Source organism: Anser anser (genome assembly GCF_964211835.1).
Source record: "Anser anser genome assembly, chromosome: 22".
NCBI lineage: Eukaryota > Metazoa > Chordata > Aves > Anseriformes > Anatidae > Anser > Anser anser.
Window position 1 is genome coordinate 6,153,502 of NC_139743.1, and position 22,263 is coordinate 6,175,764.

Sequence of the window (22,263 nt, forward strand, 5' to 3'; positions counted from 1 at the left end):
TAGAGGACTTTTTGAAAACAACTTTTCCATGAGCTCAACTCTGAGCTAATCCAAGGAAAACCAGCAGAAAAAAATGCCATTTTATTTCCTCCATTCTGCTCATAGCAGAGCATCATAAAAGACACATTAAAATCAACAAGGATGGAGAGCCAGTGCCAATTCTTCCTTGAATCATCTCCACCCAGGAAAGAGGAAATTCCTCCCCTCCCAAGGACTAAAGACATTCCTGGGTCAGTCACTACATCAGGTACTTCCAATGCAGTGATTTTCCGCCCCACTGCCAGAAGCTGGAGATTTACAGCAAATGCTCCAGACTCCATCAAAGGCTTACAAAGTCTCAAACCACAAGAGAAGATATGCATCTAGAGTTAAAAGAGCTTTAACGTATCCCAGGAATGCCTCACTGGAATGAGGGCTCTCTTCTCACTGCAGCTCTTCTTTGAAGTTGCTCTTTCTTGGCATTGGATTGGGTTTCCATGCACATGGCCGCAGAATAGGAAGCACTGAGAAGGCCAGGCAAAGTCCACTGCACATTGTTTTGCACCACACAGCATGGGAGAGGCTGAAAATCTGCTCTGTGCGTAGGAAAATAGCCAGGTATGGCACAGAAAGGGGCAAGGTTCTTACACATCTGCCACTGGCAAGCAGTAGAAGTACTTGCATTTGAAGGATTCTCCTTGTCAATGTCTTCAAAATAAAGGACTTGGCTCTGCCCAGCACGTCTCCATCAACTTACAGTTTTAAAGTACATGGAAAGTAAAAAAAAAAAAAATGCTGTAAATGACTTAACTGTTCATTTAATATATTTGAGAGCTGGGGTAGGGTGTGCTGTACACTAATATTATATTCTTTAAAACAAAGCATGAGCTTTATCAGTACATTAGTTTCTGAAGACAAAGAACATGTATCCTACTCAGAGCTAGTAAAAGGAACAGTCCAGGTCTTCAGTAGCCCTCATTAACACCGATGGGGAGAAAAAAGGAGTACCAATATTGTCTGGTTAATATAAGAATCCTTTCACATGCATGAATAATCAACTCCTCTCCCCAGCTTTTCGCCTAGAGATGTTTCAAGACAAAGGGAGGTGCAAATAAGGAAAGAATGTGAACTTAAGCAACATTTTCATTCTTTTTAGAAAGCTAGCATGATTTTTGGGAGCTGAGAAAACCCAAGTAAGAATATACTTGAAGAACTGTATTTATTATTTCCTATATTTGAATGTCTCTAAAAGAAAGCACTAATTAAACTAAGTGGAGATTTTTGAAAATGCCCAGTTACCATGCCTTCAGAACAGCTTCCAAAGGGCCTGCATTATGGCCTGGCAACTAAAGCTTTAAATTAGTTCTGAGCACTTGCCAGGAATGTGTGGTTCCTGGCACCCCTCAGGTGTGACACAAGTCTGCTCTGGGCTACAGTAAATCACTTTTGCTAGCTGGGCCAGTGTTAAATAAAAAGCATAAAGAGCTCGGGTAATGGGAAAAAACATACAAACTGAACCCAGAAATGGTCAAGTTAGTGAACTTCTGTGCAAGTTAGTAACTTCGGTGACAAACTGATGGGATATTTTACCTCTTGAGGTCTTCAAAGCAAGCCTGGCTGTCCTTCTGGAAGAGATTTTACTTAAGCCCTTAAAATGAATGCAGAGATAAAGATGAAGTTCTTCACCCTCCAATATACTTGAACAATTTTCAATGCTGCCCTCAATTTCCTTCCAACCATCAGTGTGTGTAAATCAGGGATCTCAAAGCTTTTACGGATATGCCTGAGAGACAGATTTCAGCTATGTTTTTCTGTAGCTTTAACGTGCTGAGATACAGAAGCGGTGAGCAGTCCATGCACCCTAATTACACCATGGAGCTGGTCAGTATTTAGGACCTTTAGCAAAATATAAACTTGCTCACAGAATCTGCTTTGTGATCTGGTGGAACAAACCCTGTTTACAAAAGCTCCTAGGTGAGCACCCCTGGCAACACATCTAATTGTTCGACAGATGCTATCTGAGTATCTTAGGTTCCCAGCTTTCCTGTCTTCTCATCGCATGAATTTATACTCCAGAACTACCTTGCCTGGGTTTCACACAAGCAGATGTGAACCTGGTGACTGGCTTTATACAGCAAGCAGGAAGAAAACTAGGTTTAAGACATTCTGGTTTGCTATGCAAGCTTTGAGTCTGCAGTGTTGTAGCAACGGTGCAAACAGGCAAGGAAATGGTCCCTGCTACAGAGCACTTACATCCAAGAAAATATCCTGAATATTTGCATCTGGTACAATAAAGCCCCGTTTGCTCTGTTCACAGCCTGGTTTTGGCTTTCTTTTCTTCTGGTGCTTTCACAGAAGAGAAGACACAGGGTAAGGAAAGATGCTTGCTGACAACTTGAAAAGAGAAACACCACAGCCTCCGCTGCATTCAGTGCCTTTTTCTAATGGGTACATACTCATTGCTATCCCACAATGGAAACAACATGCCCAAGGCATTATTAAATAGGAGAAAGATGGGAGCTCAATTAGAGGAAAAAAGTATTGTGCAATGCAGGATCATTAACTCCAGAGCAGAGGAGCTCGGTTTTGAACATCCCTTGTACCAGGTCACACTGGGGCTGAATTAACTAACAGCTGCAGAATTGTCTCCTCTCCTTACTCCAGGGGAAGCCTTGGGCTAAATGGAAGGAGCTCTGACAAAGCCAGATATGCTGGGATGTATTTGCCACAGAGTGACACTGATGGGAAGACTCCAGAACTGCAACATCATCTTCACCCGTTAAGCTAGTACCCAGCACATCTTAACAGGCTATCGCTTTGGCCTTTTATAACACCATTTTCAGCGAGTTCAAAGCACTTGCAGCTCATCAGGGGAGGTTTGCTTCATTTGTGAGGGCTCTTACATTTATCAGCCACAACAGGAGCTGAGGCACACAGCAGTTGAAACCAACATTTTCAAATGCACCCCAAAACTTTGCTTAAAGGACACCCAACATTGCACATAGCTGGTGTGAGCACATCAGGCTCACAGGTCCCTGGACTTGCATCTTCAGCAGTACTGGCCCTTTATAACAAAGTTCACCACTTGCAACAGAGACAGTCAAAACTAACAGGCGCTTAAAAATGGAACATGAAATTACTTAAATCACAGTCACTGGCAAAACCAACAAGGGAATCTAGACATCCTGAATGCTGTTTTGACCAGACACCACTCAATTACTTAAAGCCCCCCTTTGGAAAAGAAATAAGAAAGTAAAGCATTAGCCAACACAAAAGCTATGCTTTGTCTTGTTAAAATCCCCACTGTCTCCAAGCAAGAGCTTGAAACAATGGAAATGGAGAGGTTTTACCCACAGCACAGACCACATCAGAGCAAGACAAAGCTGTGCGGTGGAAACATCGATCCAGATTGGATGGATTCAGTAAAACAACTCCTTATGTGAAGTGCTGAGACTGAGGATTAGCAGCAAGTGACACCTCTGTCATGCCTGTGATGGGTGCCTATGAGACAGACCTACTCCAGACATGGGAGCAAAACGCCACAAAACCTTTAGAGCTGACGCAAGACTTCAGAGGCCTTGGAACAATAATGCCAAATCCTTCATCTGGAATTGGATTTCTGAACTTTGCTTACAAAAAAAAAAAGCTCTGCTTTGTGCTCAACTGGCTAATAACCTTTTTTTTCCCCTGATAATGCAGCACCGTCAGTTCTAGAAAAAGATATTCAAGCGCCGGCTCACAGGAAAACAGATGAAACCAGCACGAGCGGCTGTCGATGACACCCAAGCCCACAGGCTAAACCAAGCCAAGAAAGGCTACCACTGCTCAAGGAACAGCAGCAAGGGGGTTATGGCAGTAACAAGCCAACATCAGATCTTGGTTTTGCCAGATCACTGATACATATTCCTGCTCCTACTTCAGAAGCAGAGGGTCACAGATCCTCAGTTGCCACAAGGAAGCTGAGCATTTCTCTGCTGTTCTGAAACCTGCTCAGGCCCAGGATTCCACTTAGCTCCCCTGTAAATTCAGCCAAGATTCTAAATAACTGCCTAAGATGTCAGGCCTGGTCTGCTGCTCATCTATCAGAGCAACAACACAGCCTTCCTTCCCAGTGTTTGCTGAGTCCTGATTTTAGCTGGGACCTTTAAAAGCTCCTATAAAGTAAATAAAGCAAGCGCTTGCTAATTACCCTTCACTCAGCAGCCCCACTTCACTCAGAGCTTAGTGCAATCCGATGAAGGAAATGAAATGCTTCACTACGTGTGACTGAAAGCTGTGACACCATTTTAAGACTGTTTTTAACTTGAGCAGCCTGAAGTAATCTACCAAAGACATCTGTATATGAGCTGTGCTCTGGCTTCCATTGGCAGATATTGAGGAGGAGCCAGACCCAGATGAGAACTTCCCCTAACACAGTAGATTAACCCTGATAAAATTAAAGCAATTCCAGCACCAGATATCCCTACCCATGGAAACACGGAAAGTAATGGGGTAAAGATAGTCAGGCAATAAACTTACCAAAGCTAAGTGGTTTGTCATTTGACTTCTGGCTATGATTTGACTTGTCACAGTACAAACGAGAACTGCATCTGCATTGGGGAACACGGACCTTCAGCCCATGGAACTGGGGAACACGGACCTTCAGCAGAAGGCCTTGCTCATCAGGCTGCCTCACTGTGGGTTTTACTTTCCTCTGGCCTTCCACATTACAAGGGTACAGAATTCATTGCACTGCAGCCACACTGTTTTCTACCAGGCAGCTTTCTGATCAGCAGGAACGGCTACCTCCCTTACTGACCACACAGCTAAAAGCCACAAAAAATATTTAACATTTCTATTTCCCTGCTCCTAAGACAAGCTGGGATGCGGCTGGGGTCAGTCTATCTGACATTGCCAGTAGGAAAAACAGTCAACTTCTGCCTCAAGGCACAAGCCCCGAGGAATTCTGTTTCCTCATCAGTCATTCCGCCACCTCCTTCCAGCCTTCCAGTCCCAGCGGGCTTTTTGAAGGGCATAATAGCTCTTAGCTCTGGGTAAAGCCCCTGCAGCAAATCCTTCAGAGTTACCTGAAAGTCAGTTGAACCCCTTCAGCAGACTCCTTACCCATTTTGAGCAAAAAAAGTTTGTTTTCCATGAGAAATATTCATTGTTTCTTACAAGATCCACAGAGCATTTAACAGATATTTGCTGAAGCTGCATGTCGCCACACTGAAATGAGCTTGAGTGCCAGTAAATGCCTGAGCAAAATGAAGCAATTTCCTTAATATTACCCAACAAGGCAGGATCCACAGCAGGATTCCCAGCACCCCACCAGACGCTGGTCTTGAGTCTCGCTTCATCAGATTTGCTCTGGAATTACCCTACCAAAACAGATTTCCAAATCTGTCTCTGTACCTTTTTTTTTTTTCTGTGGAGGTTTGATAAATGGCCCTTTGTTCAGAAAGAAGCCCTGGTGGTGGAGAATGTGGCTTTTTCCTCTTGTCCCTGGAATTGTGATTGGAAATAATTGGAAGTGTCACTGGAAGTAATCAGAAGTGACAGTCCCTGGGCTATAAGGCTTTTGCTTCAAGTCTAACGATCCCCCCCGCAAAACAAAACCTAAATTTAAACAATGAAGTCACAAAGTGATTTGCCTTCAAGGTTGAAAACCCTGCAATTTTTTTTTTTGAAATGGAAAAAGTGCCTGACTGTTTTAGTTCAATATTCAAGGCTTGCTGTGTTGTACAAAAGATTCCCCCTGCACACAAACACCCCACCATTTTCTGGCACTCTGCAGCCCTACCCCACAGATAAAGGCTTACATCTATATTAAACATCTCCATGGCCTTTAAAATTTTATCAAGGCTTTAAAAAGCAAAAAAAAAAATAGCCTAAGCAGTCTGAGCTATGAGACTCAGCCAACATGCATCTCATAAATATTCCGAGTACTGGAAAACCACCTCATTCTGATGTTTTTGCTGAGGCACATAGGGGGAAGGGCACATAGTCACTTGATTTTTTCATACACCAGTTCCGATGAGGCCTCTCACCAGCCCCATTCATGCTGAATGCCATCCAGGCACATAAGGAAAGAGCTACCTGCTCAAAACGCTTAGAGCCTCAATAGCCAAAGGAAATGAAAGTCAAGCCAGTAGAAAAACAGTGGGATCAAATCCAATCCAATTCACCATGAACTATAACTGCATCCAGATTCCCTGTCCTTACTTTAAACCCCCCCCCCCCCAATGCTTCCCCAGCCATCGCTAATGCTGGTTTCCCAACTGTGCTTTTCTTTCACCTTCAGACACTCCAGCAAGCACACTACTCAGAGGCAAGTCCACAGACACCGCACAGTTTTCACAGTTACTATGCCACTGCTCCTATTTACAGCATTTTAGGGAACATCTCTTCTGAATGAGTGCTGTTGGGCATATGCTTTAAGACAAATGTTCCCTTTTCCAAAAGCCACAGCGAAGGATGAGGGGACTCCCAAATACTTGTAGCATAGCTGGCTTCTGGGTTCTGCTCTACATAGCATCTCAACACAAAATAACAGGTTTGTGCTAGATAGCAAGACTGTTTTCTGCTCTCCCATGTGGAAAACAAAGACATTCATGGCCTAAACACCTGCAGCCCACAGTTTCTTTTGTGAGGACTCCTCTGGTAATAGCCATTCACATCATGAGTGGAGTTTCTCAGCACAGTGGTGCTCTAAAACCCATTATCCCATTTCTTCTAATCACTTATATTGTTACTAAGTAGGAATAAGTCAAACCTTCCCATCCCTCAGAATTCATCTCTCCAGATGACAGCTCAAGACACTCAGCTTGATAAGTCATGGCTGATGTATTCAGCTGTTTGCCACTGATCACTCCTCCCATGTTTTAGGGCATACTAAAAAGGGAAATGACTGAGTCAGAGCTGCAAGGGTTCAAAACATGCAACAGTACTGCGATGTTGTCGTGGGGCAGAATGCACCCACCTGGGCCTTCGTTTCCTCCTCTGCTAGGTGGGCTTCCTATATTCTCTACCCAGGATCACCTGGTTGGACTAAACTAGCTGCCCAGAGCTTTATGTATTTATGGCATTTGTCACAAAGGATGCTACAGAAGCAGCAGAGCCGTGTTATGGCAGACCACACGCAGTCAAGTCATTGCCAACAGTTGCCTCTAACTATGCACACTCTATTTCAGAAAGACTGTTTCCAGAAGAGCTGCCTTCCTTCTACAAATGCGTATTTTAAGCACAACAAAAATTCCACTGACCTTTTCCTACCATAGGCAATTAAACTGCAGGCAATAAGCTGAGCTTTGGCCTTTCCACCCAGTTAGTTGGGAACAAGTCACACTAAGGCTTCATACTCATTTTGCAGCCTCTAAAACGTGGATGTCAGCTACATGGGAGAAGAGCCAGGCTGAAAATACCCTCTGTAATGTATATCGATTCTTGCAGGACAGCAACTCTGACATCATGAATCTGTGTCTGGCCCATTAAGAGAAATGCTGAGTGAGCACAATTGCCTCCCCCTTTTTTTAAGCTGTCAAACACTTCACTAGAGAAGATGATGCAACAGGTGAAGGCAAGACTTGTCATGATTTTTTTTCCTCATCATTCACCAGCTTCAGTGCATTTCACAATTGCTCAGTCCTCACCATAACTTGTTGCAAGCAGAGAAAACTTGTTGCAAAGACAAGTTAGATTTCCCTTACATTAATCCCTCCTCCACTTCACACGGAAAAGCTGAGACACCAGAAAAAGGTGTTTGAGGAAACCTAGCAGTGGTGCTGTGCTGAGGCAGGACAGGAACCATCCTCCTTACATATTCTGGTTGCTTTTTCCAGAAGCTAGTGAGGTTCTGGGGAAGAAGACTACTTTGGGTTGCTAACCCACAGCCAGAGCTCCCAGTCACTCCTGCATACACTTGCTGTGTTCTGCCCAGGTGGAAAGCACTTTTCAGGCAAGGTCTGGAGCCCAGGCTGGCAGAGGTAGGCTGTGGTAGCAGAGCTCTGATCCCTTGTCATTCCACTCAGACATACTGAAGTAGTAGATCAAAGGAAGAGGAGAGCAACAAAAAATAGAAATGTTGCATCTTCCTTCCTCCTCTGTTGAATTCACTTCCCATCACTTGGCACATTTTCCATTGCTGTGCATCCTGCTCTCAACTATTTCTGCATCTACTACTACCCTGTCCTTTGAGAATCTATTCACAGACCTCAATGACCTGAGTTCACCCTTGGCTTTTTGCTGGGCTGCTTCTGTAAACTAACCATTTCTAAAAACAGATGAAGAAAGAGCTCGGGGAAAAGAGACCCAGTCATCTTCCAGACAGGGCACCACCAACTTCCCACTGCACCCAAAGTAGCCTCTGTTTTGTAACAGATGAGTGCAAGCAAGACATGCACGATATTAAGTGCACAAGAACCAAGTTTCTTCTACACACATATAAAGCCCATTGCAGGTCTGCACTGCGTGCAACATACACAAGCAATGCTCCTGCCTTGGCTAACTGAGGGGAGTAATTTAGCTGAAAACCTAAAATACACTTTGACTAAAGCTGTGGGAACCATTTCTGGAGAGAAGAGGCACAGCAAGCAGCTTGCAACCCCCCTCTGCACTGGTACCAAACACACTCGCAATCGTTATGTGCAAGTGTCCTTGCCACACGGCGCAGAAAGCAGATTTTTGCCAATACACACACTTTGTCAGAGTGACTGTTTACATTTCCTTTCATGCAATTCCTACAAACTCAAACAAGTCGCAGACTGTAAACCTGCTCAGTTCCCTATAAAGCCCTGTATTTGCCTTGAGGAAGACGGGCATTTGTTGTGATCCAGAGGATAAACATGGGGATATCTCCAAGCCCGTTGTGCAATGACAAGCATTTCTGGGAAGCTCGCTCTGCTGTTACACAAAATGTCCTTCTGAAGTGGGCCAGAGTACCCCACAGAAACAGACCGCTAATTCTGCGGAGAGGAGACAAGGCCCAGTGTGGGCACAGTGGCAAAACACCAGTTGTTTCGCATGGGAAATTCAGAAAAGTTGCCTCCCCACACACACGCTGTTTCTCATGATTAAAAATGAATCCATCTTCAGTATTTCAACTCAACTTTGGCATGCTGCTATTCCCCACTCTGGAAGGTTACCTTTTTTCTCCTTTTCCTTCTTATGGTTAAACTGAAGAAAACAAAGGATAAAAATAACCCCCAAACCAAAACCAAGCATTTTAAATGTTACGTATCTGAACTATTTCATGTAAAATACAGCAGAACTAGAGAAAAATAGGCCACTTTTATGAAGTGCCTTGACAGAAAATATTTGATGCAAACCAGCCCTGGCTTTAAAAGAATTTTAGTGTCTCACAAGAAGTGTTAACCCTGATATCCTGCCAGATAGCAACTCACTCAATTATGTCTTGCTTCTTTGAATTCCCCCTGGAGCACCAAATGGGCACAATGCTTCTTTGCTCTTTCCCTATGTTTTCTTAGAGCAGTGTTGTACTAGAGAGCTCTCGGCCCTCTCCTAGAAGTAAATTCACACCACCAACAGTTCTTGCTTTCATCTGGTGTTTTGTTGACTGCTTCTAGAGTCCTCTCATGAAGAAAAATCAATTACATTAATTATCAATTATTTGAAGTTGTCTTTGGGAGAACAGCCTCCTCTTGAGCTAAATAAACCAAGAATAATTACCTGCATTCCTTCATAATCCAATGAAGGAAAAGATGAAATCCACATGGCAAAATCCTGTACAGAACCCCTGTTCACAGCTACATATTTTCTTTTTGTACTTCAGTCCTGAGCCAAGGAATTTTGTTAAGTGCTGTAAAAATGTGGAGCAAAATTGTTGCCCCACCAAGATTCTAACCTAAGAACACCATGAAGCAAATAAAGACAACAGAAAAAGACATGAGAAAACCAGGAGATACTAAGTATGTTCAATATTGGTAACCTCTAATTTGGGAAATACCCAGAGACGGAGCAGAAATAAGAGGAGTTGATTTTTTTTTTTTTTTTTTGCTTTAAACAGCCTCCCTTGCTTTTTACTGGTTCCAGGCAGAAGCATTCTATCACAAAAAAAGCTTCCCAGTAACCTCACTGGGATGAGTGCTGGTTTTTATAACAGCACAGCAGTTCTTGGCTTTGCTGGAGTGTAATGTTGCAAGGTTTTAAGAAGGGCCTCGAGGATGTGTGACAAGGCACTGCACAGGTTGCCCGTGCTCTTACAGCAGGAGAAAAAGCAAGTCTCAGAAGTCAATCAGTATACAAGCACAGCCCCAGGCTGACCCACCACTGCCAAATGCTGCAGAGCAGCTTCCATTTCATCAAGGATTTTCAAGCTGGGATTCTGGTGGATACCTAGGCAAGCGCATGCTGTCAGACCCAATCGCTCATGCCAACAAGCACTACAGGGATTTGCACCATAACCTTTCCCAGCACAGTGAGACAATCAGGTCTTGGTGTTCAGTGCAGCAACTGCGTTCCCCTGGGACAGCACTGTAAGAGAGCCATTGACCTCAGCTTACAGAGCAGAGCTCGGCTACATCCACACAGAAGGTACTTTTGCCATTACAGCTGCATCCACTCCAGCAGAATCACTTCTGCACAATACACCAGTTCTTATACACTGAGCACATCAGACTACCATAAGGCAGACTAAATATGCAAGTCAGAGCCACCAGGTACACCTGCATCCATCAGCCTCGGTACAGCACATATGTCTCCCTATATCACACATCACTGTACCCTGCTTTTGCCTTTTCCCAAGGACACCATATGCAGAGGTAGTTAAGACTTGGCTCCCAAGGCATCTGGGCTTGGTCTTGGAGGTCAGAATTCTTTACGTCCTGCTGGCTAGTCAGATTTAAAGAAACCACGAAAACATCTTTGCAGGTACTGGGGTTGAAGCTAACTGCGAAGGTCTGAAAGCAGACTTGACCATTTCTCCGCGCAAAAAGAACTCCTGTGGGCAAGCAGCTGCCCGCTGCTCACGAAGCAAGATCTGAGCAATTAGGGCACTGAGATGAGCAACCCCTAATGCTGTAAGGCAAAGGTTCAGTGTCAGCAGCAGGACACCAGAAAGCTGGATGGCTGCATTGGTTTGGCACGTCTACTCCTTTGGATCTCAAACCCACCAGTTTCTGAAGGGCAAAGCACATGCACCAGCCAAAAAGAGAAGACAATCTAATACCAGAGTAGAAGCAGGCATACAAATATTACACACAAGCATATTTGATTACAAGAAAATGAAATTTCCTTTTACTTTAGTAGAAGGTTCATTAAAAATATTCAAAATTGACTTGGACTAGGAGATGGGAAAAGGTAAAGGAGATTTCCAGAGCCTGAAAATTTAAACCAATTAAGCAAAACATATGAAAAAAATATTTACTAATTATTTTTTACTGTCTGAGAAATAAACACTCCATAGTGAAGAATCAGGAATTTCCCTTGGAAACTTCCATTTTCATCTTTAAAATTATAGTTTGTTATATTTGAAGCTCAAAACGAGATTTTGACCAGCCATGGACCAAGATGAGAATCAGACATCACAACTACATGTAGGCAAAAATTGGCATGCATCACCATCCTCTCCACACTCCTTCCTGCTTCATTCACCTAGCCTTTGCTACAAAAGCATGGTCTTGCTCTTGGCCACGTTCAGGAAAGTCTTGTCATGTTTTAACAGCCTCCTTTAGTCATTGGCTCCTGTTTGCTGCCTCCTCACACAGCTGTTCACTTGCCCCAGAGATAAACAGTGCAAAAGACAAGGACTGCATACACGTACCATTAACAATAATCAAAACCCAGAAGAGGCAACCTTCAAGGTTTACGTGGCTTCTCTAAACACTTCTTCCCACACTACTCCTTCACTTTAACAGTGAGAAAAAGCAAGCCGCCACTGGCATTTCTACACCCTTCTGCTATACAGGAGCAATTAGACGTTCTCAAGCAAGCAAATCAGACCGCCCAGTCTCCTTGTTTTCTCTCCAGCAGGAGCCCTGAACAGGGACTACCATGATTCCTCTTCCCTAGAACATGCTTCTAATGTTGATAAGTAAAGCTCAACTTGGAGCAGAAAGATCAAGCTATCTGTTGACAAGACAGGTGCAGCACAAGCAAGTCTAGGGGCAGGTCAATGACAAGGAGAAAAAACATTCTTGGTTGTGCTGTGAGCTCTAGGAAGCCAGTTATCCTCCCCTTGCCACAGCTGGGACAACTCCCACAGAGGCTGAGGACCTCAGTTCATGGGTAAGTGCATAAGCTCTTCAGGGCAGGAATTGTAATTTCTTTTGGGCTTATGCATTACAAGCATTACAGAGATCCCTTGATTCCAAAGAAATGGGAACGGTTAAAGCCCATTACACTCCACAGATAAAACTAGTGATAGTCACCCAAAGGATAGTTGTATTGTCATTACAGCCAAACACACTTTTTCTGTGGCAACAGCTTATCCCTTTTGTTCCAAGCCTTCATCATGGGGGCTCTGTGAGGAGATACACCCTCTGAAGAGGGTTGGTGGATCAAAGACTGCCGTTATCCATCCTCCTTAATGAGGTAGGCAACCTTGCCTTCCGTTTCTTAATTTTTAGAACCACTTATTAGCCATTTCTGCACAGCAGACTCAGCCCATGCACCTCTAACAGAAGCCCAGGTGTTCATCCAGTTCTTGGTGCCTCATCTCAGTCTTCTTTAAGCACCACCACATGGAGACAAATTGCCAAGGTAAATGTGCAGATGTGGGGGGGGCAAACTGCTGCCTGCATTCCCCTATGGATTCTTCACCATGTTCAAGTTCCCTCATTCCTACAGATAAAGCCTTTGCTAACAATAATTCCCAGAGCAAAAACCTTTTCCATAATATATTCAGCAGCTCTACAGATGCTGCCTTTCTTTTGGACATCTGTAAAGCTGGATAGTTCATGTCCCACGCCTGTGAGACTAGAACAGGTCTGTATTGTACAGCATTACTTTTTAGGACCCTATCTAAAACCTGTTTTAACTGTGTCCACCCACATCAGTCCCTCACCATGTGGGGCACAACTCTTCCATGGGAATCAAAGACCTGACCCCTTCCACACCTGTACGCAGGTTTCTGGAGGGACGGAAGGACCCAGGAATCACAGCCCTCATTCAACCACACCAGATCTCAGAGCTGTCTGCTTGTCAGCACTACCTTGTGAGCAGAATGGAGACAGAAGCTCACTCATCACATTACAGTGCCTCTGGAGATACAGATACCCAGGCTGCTTCTTAGTCACTCTTGTAGGCAAGCCCCCCTGAAAGACCTCAGGGCTGCAAACCCTTTCTCCATAGGCTATGGATTTAACAAACCTCGCTTTTCAGCCCTTCTACCTTCGCTCCCCCCCTTCTTTTACTGTTCCCTCTCCTGTTTTCTTCTCCTTCACTCCTATTCAACAGGAAATCTCTACCTATTTTCTTTCCTTTCTTTCAGCAGCCCTTTTCCCTCCCTGTTTCGTGCTCTTTTGTTTTTCCCCCCTTTCTCCCTTCTCCCATCCTTTCCCCCCTGAACTCCTCCCTCTTGCACTTCAACACATCTGTTTTTAATCTGAGGCATCAATTGGAAACAATAACCCCTTTTCATTTTAAAAATCTGAATGTTAAAGGCTCGAGCAAAGCAAAACAGTTTAACAAATTTGACACTATGCTTGGAACAAAGACATTTTGTTCACTTTGTTTTGTCAAAGAGGTTCAAGCCCCTTACTAGTACATTGTCTAAAAGCGCTGCCCTTTTCAAACAAAAACACACATTCCTAAAGGAGTCTGTTTGACCACCACTTCTAAAAAACGATTCCAGATATTAAAAGGTCTCTGGCCATCAACCTGCTAATAACCAAAGCAGCGAGAAAAGCACCAAAGGACACTGAAATTGGAGTTTTCCGTAAAAGTTTTTTCTTTGCAAACCCGTTTAGCTCATCAGAAATGAATTTCAGTCGCGCAGAGAGGGCGCGTGGAAGTTACATTAAACACCGAACACCAAAACGCCAACCTACCTAAAAAGAGGATGGAAAGTGCAGACATTCCGTCTCCAGGCAAGAGGGGGACTTTTCCTCCCTTTTTCTTCCTTTCTCCCAGGAACAGCAGGCAGACCTGCACAGGATTCAAAGGAACGCCTCTGGAATGCACCGAGTGTAATTGCATCCATGTGCCAGAAAAATAACCAACTTCACTCTTTCTTCCCTTCTGCTATTCATCTCCTTGTCCATATTCCATCCAGATTCAGCGAGAGCTTTTAGATTTGCGGCTGGTAATTCAGGCCCTTGAGTTTGCGGACGAGGAGAGAGGCAGTGCAGCAAGGAGTTCACATCTCCAGCAGCATAGAACAATTTTGCATGTCTGAAAAGAAAAGGAGAGAAGCAGGGGAAAACACTGTGCTCAATGTTCACCACATGGCTGCCTCCCAGAAGAGCCCCTCCCTACCATCAGCTGGGATTAATAGTGAAGACCAGTCATGTGGGTGAGGTAAAGCTAACTTCTAGCAGTAACATATATATTTACCTTTGGGGGAGAAACAACAGGATTTCTCTAGTGTCAAAACAGTTAAGTTTGGAGGCAGTAAAATCCAGCATGGAAAAAAGAATCCGATTCGTCACTCAAGGGCTGGAGACAGACTCCCTCGGAAAAAGCACACATGCTCTGTGGAGTTATAAACACTCACGTATATACATTTTATGTACACTATTTTATTTATCTACACTATGTACACTTTGTAGATAGTAAGCTACGGAATTAAAGCTTTTAGTCTTACTGGAAGGATTTCTTCTGTCTGGTTTATTATTTTCTCTTTGAATAAATCTGAGTTTCTAGGAAAGAAAAATCCTAAAAACTCATTTAATCACACATTTTGTCGGTTCTTTCCCAACTAGAGAAAGGGCCAAATCAAGCAAACATTATATATCTACATTTAGTGACCCCTCTGGATAAATTCATAAGGATACCCTCAAAGGCATTTTAAACCCGAGCAGCCTCCCTTCAGCCTCACACTAGTGCAGTCAGTAAGCAAGCTTAAAAAGCTAGTTTAAATATACCATATTTTCTGCCATTGTAGCAGTTCAGACAAAATTCTCACTTTCCGTAAGAAGGATCAAATTTAATAGAGTCAAGTTCACAGATGGCTTTGACCATCTACAGAGCTGAAACAGCCAGAACCGAACTTTTTAAATGCCTCGCTAACATTTCTAAATCTTCCTGCTCACAGCGAGGCCATGGAAGCAGTGTTTGACATGTGCACATATGTACCACTGCTCCGATCTACAGCACTTCACACATACAGGTCGTGCTTACACCTTTACTTCCACGTACCCTGGGATACATCTGCTTTTCCGAAAAGCAAAGCACTTTCAGCTTGCCCACCTGCATATCAACAGAGTAACACAAACACCACGAGGGCTGTAAAACCAACCAAGTGTCTGAGTAAGCATTCGGGTGGCTGTCTTGTGCTGACCTGTGCTGCCACAACACTGCAAATCCCAGGACCCTAGCTAGATGATTTAAACACGCTGAGGTGCATCTATACAAGCAGCAACTGTACATTTTCTAAGCACAGGCACACTCACACAGCATCATCCAAAATGCACAGCTGCTTGCAAAGCAAGTTGACCCACCTTGTGCAACTTGGGACTGAAGGAAAGCTTTGAAGATAAAAATCCTCTGCTTCAGGAGCACTTACGAACATATCTCTGAGAGGACAAGCAGGCCATATGCAAGGTTGCCAGCTTGGAGCTTGCAAGCTCTGACTTCAGTCCCAGGCTCTCTCAGTAGCTCCCTGGGCAAGACCATCTACATTTAGTTTCTAAATGAATATCCCTGCAAAAGCAGGGACAGCATGCTGCTCTCCCTCTCCAGGGATGAAAGCATTGTTATTAAGTCCACAGTGAAGGCACTACGTTTAGAAGCTCTATGGGACCTCATTATCTTGGCTCTTCATTACCATACAAGCTTTTCAAGCATTTACTGGAAGACGGGAAACATTGCCACCTCAGACAAAGTGGGGCTTGAGATTCAGGTAAATACCATTAGAGAGAAATAACATGGATAAAATTTATCTTTCTACATCCTCTTTCATTAAACAGCATCCTTTGACCCTCTCTGCCTCACAGATAGAAACAAACACCCAACTCCTCTCCAAAACAGCTGTTATCTATAACACTGAGAAAATATTTTAGACAGCGTATTTAATACAGGTGAACGTAACAGCTTCTACAGAGCATCTTTATCTGCATCTTCTGCCATAGCATTGGAGCTGGATTCCTTCAGAGCATCTCCCACACCCTTGACCAAACAAGCTGCTTGCTTTCAAACAGTTGACTGGCTCTGAGAGAGCATCATCGATTTTCAGTGCAGAACACAAATCAATGGAGGAAAGTGCATTTAATCCTTTCCTCCGCTTTCCAGAAGCCAAGCAACACCGAGCTTGTCTCTCTGCATTACAGCTCTGACAGAAGATGTCCCAAGCTATGCTGTGAATACCCAGCACGCCGCTTTGCTTTAATTGAATCAATGCAGCATGAACCAAGACAGAGAGAAGTGGTGACACCCTACACTTGCTGCCCAGCCTCCACAGAAACACAGAGCTGGGATGTTTGGAATATGCCCACAGAAGGGGAGGAGGATGCTGAGGATCAGAGAGGAGACCATGCATGCCAAATCTCCTCCATCTTCTCAGAGGAGCCACTCCACAGCCTGTTCTCTCATTACATTCAGTCCCTTCTGGAAGCTACTCAAGAAAAAAAATATGTTTTGGGGTTCAGGGGGGATTCTCCCTCTGGTGTTCGTACCCCTTACAGCAAGGTATCTCGCTTGTCTGTGTAACAGCTCCAGAGAGAGGCTAGCAAGGGCTGGTGTAGATACATACAAGGACAACCATACCTCTCACACCAGCACAGCCTCTCTCAAGACTTTGCTGACTGCCTGGAGGTTACATAGGTCTTATCTATAACAGGTACTTTTTTTTTTTTAATCCCCAGAAGGCAATAATTCTTCTAGAAGGCTCATGAATGACTTCACCTGTTCCTATACGGTGCTAGCACAGCATGGAAGATACCTATCATATGCTTCTCAGCAGGGAGAAAGAACAGGGGAGTAGAGAAACTGCTGTTTGTTGTCATAAGCATTAAGGAAAAACACTCAGTAAACAGAGTTGTTTCCAGGGTTCCCGTACTGCTGTTAACAAGCCGCAGCTTTTAAGTCTGGGGTAGGTCCAGATTAAAATAGCTGTACACAAAACACTTGTAGAAACCCTACAAGCCCCACACCAGCTTTTTCATTGTCTTCCCTAATGACATCTCAGTTTCAGCCCCTTTCACATTTGCATCAATCCTACCAGGAAAGTACGCTCCCTCAAACCTGCACATCCCAAGAGCCTGCCCAGTTCTTGCTAGCTCATTCCTGTACTGGTTGAAGGATGTGGATGGACCCTCTCCTAACCTTTTTTTTTATATAAAAAAACACTGGATTATTCTTTTCACCTGGTTACCCCTAACTCTGGGGAAATAACCCCTTGAGGTGCAGCTGCCCCCTCCACTGCAGGGCCACGTGCTGTCTTCCCAGGGTCAAGAGGTGCTGCACGCACCCAGCAGCAGCTCTAACACCCCTACCACCTAAAGGAAACCAGAAGGAAAAGCATTCTCTTTTGAAGCAAGAACAGAAAAAATCATGCTTAGACATTCAAGAAAAGTAAAGAAACCAGCTCTACTATCACCTTTCTTTTCTACCTCTTCCTCTAGGAGTGTTATTACGTAGCAGGAGCAAATGCTATCACTACTCAGCCACTCTCTTGTATTGATTCTTTTAGTCTGTTCTCCAAGACTCCCAGTATAAGCTTTCCACATACAGCTTAAGTGATTTAAACAATTTATTGAGACAGCCAGTAGAAAAACAGTGCTCATCCATGAGGGTGTCCAGAAAGGCACTTTGAAACACCAGAGCAAAGCTATGCTGTGTTCAGCTTCTGGCTTTGAAGCTTTACCAAGTACAAAAATACGCTTCACCAAAGGAAAGGCAAGCCACACAGGCAAACCAGGCTCCAAGTAGCAAACCTCAAAACAGATAAGAAAGAATACTAGGGCAGAAAATAAAATCCTTCCCGTAAGCTTCTTTTCACAATAGTCTGCCGTTAAAAAGGTTGCTTCATACCACGTCAGTACTCAGATATTTACTTACGAACTAGTTGTTTAAGAGTCCCCACCTCTCATGCAGGCTTCAATAATTGATCATAAAAGCACCATTAGTCATTTAATATTGGTGAAAAGTGTCACTTCAACAAGCCTTAGCACTCACTGTCAGTAGGTGCATCTCTGACTGATAAACAAGCAACCAGAAAGCTTCTTCAACCTCTAGCTATTTTTGAAACATCTCAGGCCACACAATTTATCGCTCCAACATTTACTTATTTATTCTTTTCACATGAACACACGCTTATTACTATTTAGATAGTCCTACCTATGTGAGCCTATAACTAAATTTAATGTTTAGCTGAGCAGAAAAGAAGGGTTTTCATACAGAAAAACACTAATTTAAGCTTTATTAGCTTTATATTGATAGCAAGGTGGCCAGCAGCTGAGCACAACATGAACTGCTTATATTACCATCATTGACTTTAAAGTAAAGGATAAAATAGGTCCATATCAACAAGGTTTCATTGTTATTAACACCAAAAAAATCAAAAATACTCTAATAACAGAGAGCTTCTGCTTCTAAGCCGTACATTTAACAAACTTTCCTAGGACAAATAACATCACCTAAACTCAAAGACCATAAGAAAACCTAATTGAACAGAAAAACACCATAGCAAGCAATAACCCCTCTTTACCTTCACAGTTCGTTTCCCACTTCTGACTAAGAAAAAAAAATACATATATACATATATATAAGGAATGCTGGATTTTATTCAGGTTCCTCTGAAACATCTGCCAGTGAAACACCATGCCTTAATTTCCCATCAGTGGATTGGATAATTGGCAAGTAAATTGTATCTACTATCCACAGGTGTGAGGCCTATGAGATGAAAAAGGATGGTCAGAACACAACTTAAAAAAGCAGGAGAGAAGGATATTTGAAGAATTAAGGTGAATTTTACTTTTAAGTGTTTATCTGTTTGTAAGTGCTTTCATATATTTATGTATTTAGCTTTGATGTTTATTTTAATATATATGTATTTATGTTAGCTAGAAAAAAAGAAAGTGAAAGTGACATAAGAAAAAGAAGAAAGGAGCAGTTGTTTATAGTGCAAAGTAAATAAAATGTTATTTCTTTAAATATTTTTTTATATAATGTTTAATTTGTTTAGGAAATGCTTTCAAGGTAAAGATTTTTTTAATTGTTTTCTTTAAAATAAGAAGTTGGAAGGATTTTATTTTCGTTATTGACTTGCCTGAGCCAACAAAGATCAAAGATGTAGAGGTATATGATATATCTTATCATAATGCTATAGATAATGTGTAAGTATCTCTTCTATAAACTAGAAAAGGTAAGTAAATAACAATAAATAAAATACAACTATGCCTAGGAAACCAATGAAATCTTAATCATGGCAATGTGAGTCTATTACTAAGTAGTAGGATGTTAGTTTTTAAATTAATATCTATAAGAGAACTCTTTTCTTATGTTATACCTCTAGATTAAGTACAATTTCTGTGAGTAGGGGCGTGGTTTGAACACACAGTCAACTTAGAAATAAATGTAGTATAGGAAAAAATGCTAGAGAAGGATTGAGTGAGATTGATCGTGTTGTGTTCTGCCTATGCCTTTGCCTAGGAAGGCTTACATAGTTCTGGTTTATTTTTAAAACAACTCTTCTGTGTGTTAATATTTGAGTTTTGATAGGGCTTTTTTGTGTTGGCATGGCTCTTCACAGGAGAAACTCCTGCATTTGTGAAGCTATTAATGGAGGAAGACAGGTATACAGCTCTTGTTTTTTCTCTTCCCAGCAGATAGCTGCTGCCCTGGAGTAGGGATAGCAAGTACGTTGGCACATTGCAGTTGATAGATATCACTAAGCTTTTAAGCTAGACCTGCTACTGACCTCTTAAGTGATATTCAGCACACTGCCCCCCCCCCTTTTTTTTTTTTATCTTTTACCATTTTTACACAGCACAGTAGCTGTGCAGCTCCTACCAAACTACTCAGTTTCAGCTGGAGCCTTCAGATATTGTAGAATGTAAAACAGAAATCTGTTTGCTAAGTACTATCGCAGTATAGAGTATGGTGTTAATTCTGAGTGTAAGTTCTTTCAGGGATGGATAAAACAACGTGAATCCAAAATTTGCTCAGATGCTTAGAAGCAAAACAAAGCAATAATGTTTAGTTTAATTGAACTGATAAAAAGTCAATACTGTAAAACAGATTTATTTTTTTTTTTGCTGACTTGAAATCATGGTCCTGTAGTACTCATAAATAGACTTCTAGAGTTTCCTGCGTCTATTTTCTCCATTCCAGTGTCTTTTATTCCTCAAGTGGATTGGAGATAAGAAGGTTTATTATAAGCACCATTTGGACTCTAGAAATTTTCTTCTTCAAAGGTCTCCATAAAGAATAGCAAAGGTTAGGCCTGACTTGCGGAAATATTAAGGAGTTTCTCTTACTCAAGGAACAAATGTTTAAGACTTTTTAAAATGGAAATGTTGAAGGTGAGCTTTCTTTTAACACTTTGAATATCAGTACTGCTTTTTAAAAATTGTATGCTCTAGAATAGCAAGCTATTCTACCGTACTATACTGCTTCTGAATTGCTTTCAGGTAACATTTGTCCATGTACTTCAGCCCTTTTACGCTCTCTTTTGTTAATAAACAACTAGACTGAAGCTTACATTCTTGACTGCTTCCATCGTATGATGTAGCTTGTATAACACAGTATTGCTGTCTGCCTGCATAAAAGCAGGTCTTCCATTGATCTTGGTTAGCAGAATGTTGACAGTTTGGGCTAGAAAGAAGGTTTTCCCCTCAGTATTAGAAGAGATTAGTTAGAAGTGCTGACTTGAGAAAGCAATATTATTTTTTAAAAAAGTGTGTGCGTGTGGGGGGGGAGAACACTTTGTAAATTTTCCTTTATATGTGTTTGTGAATCCTTGACAGTGAACTTCAAGGGGCTGAATACAGTTGACAGGGCAATCTAGGAATAGCTATGCTGAGGCAAACTGCTAGTCCCAAACCACAGTCTGCTTGTCTTGTACTTTGCATTTACTCACCCTTGGTGAAGGGGAGAAGGGGGAGCAGCAGGTCGTTTCAATGCCAAAACGGTCACTATTTCTGCTTCCATGCTATCTTCACTTCTGCTCCTTTACAGCTGCCACCAATTTGTTAGCAGCAGAGTCCCATACAAGTGTTTAACAATTGGGTAAGATCTTTTGTGACCCGAAGGAAAAGGGAAGGCTTGTACCAAACCAGAGATGGAAATGAAGCAGCTTATCTTAGAAATTTCTCTCAACTATTAATCTTGTCATTAGGGACCATGACATGTGTAAAATGGAACTTTTGGCTACTGTTAAATACCTAACTGAATTGGCAAAAATTTGTGACATCATGCAGCAGCTGTTTTCAGGACCACAGGAAATAAATCTGAAAACTTAACCCAACTGCTTAGTGGGTGCACTAACCCCACATATTGTTACAATGACCTGTCACAGCAGGGGTAAAAAGGCTGAAGTTAAAATAATCAGTGGAGACTCGTGGGCTTAGTCTTAAAAACATTTTTTCTAGGTCTGGGTTAAAAAATACTGTGAAGTGAAGATGACATGGGGGTAATGTGGTTTTGAATGGCAGCCAATCGGTTGCAAGTAGGGGTCAGGCAGAAGCTTTCTGTCCCTGGGGCTTTTGGTTTAGTCCTTACTAATACAGAGTTCACTTAGAGTATGTGGAAACTTAAAAGCCTATTTATTCAAGGATAACCAATATGAAGCAATAAACTGGAATTGCATGATGTTGTTGTTGACTGCATTGCATTTGAGCACCCACAGTACTGGATTCTGTTCTGTTTCTTCTCTGAGAGGCACTGAGCTGTTAACTTGTGCAGTGGTGTACGGCTCCATAAATACATCTGAAAATGGTCTTTTTGAACTTAGAACGTATTTTAAGCCATTTGACATCATAAGATAAAGTCTGCTATTTGTAGGCTGTGTGTGTTTTGGTTGAGCATAATGTTTCTTCCTTTGTTTTTACAATTGTTGCACTTGAGTTGTGTTTTCCTTCTCAACAGTCAAATCTTCTAAACTCAGTGTCAGAATAATTTCATTAGGTATCCAGTGCTGCAAGAAACATTTACAAAGCCATTTGGAAAAATCCCTTGTTTGCCAATGCC

At 42.5% G+C, this 22,263-nt stretch overlaps 1 protein-coding gene across 4 annotated transcripts in view; it reads right to left on the bottom strand.

Annotated features, from left to right (window-relative positions):
- Nucleotides 1–18,907, bottom strand: part of CLMP (CXADR like cell adhesion molecule) — a 52,756-nt gene extending 33,849 nt beyond the window's left edge. The window contains exons 1-3 of one of the 4 annotated variants that reach the window (XM_083808702.1): nt 15,576–15,709; nt 14,470–14,607; nt 13,965–14,307 (exon numbers count right to left, since the gene is read on the bottom strand). In XM_083808702.1, coding sequence (XP_083664828.1) covers nt 13,965–14,112 — 148 coding nt within the window. In that variant the 5' untranslated portion in view covers nt 14,113–14,307; nt 14,470–14,607; nt 15,576–15,709. Of the gene's footprint in view, nt 1–13,964; nt 14,308–14,469; nt 14,608–15,575; nt 15,710–18,411; nt 18,436–18,781 lie in introns of those variants that run through there. The other 3 variants (XM_083808701.1, XM_083808703.1, XM_083808704.1) reach the window with 3 other exon arrangements.
- Nucleotides 18,908–22,263: the final 3,356 nt, after the last annotated feature.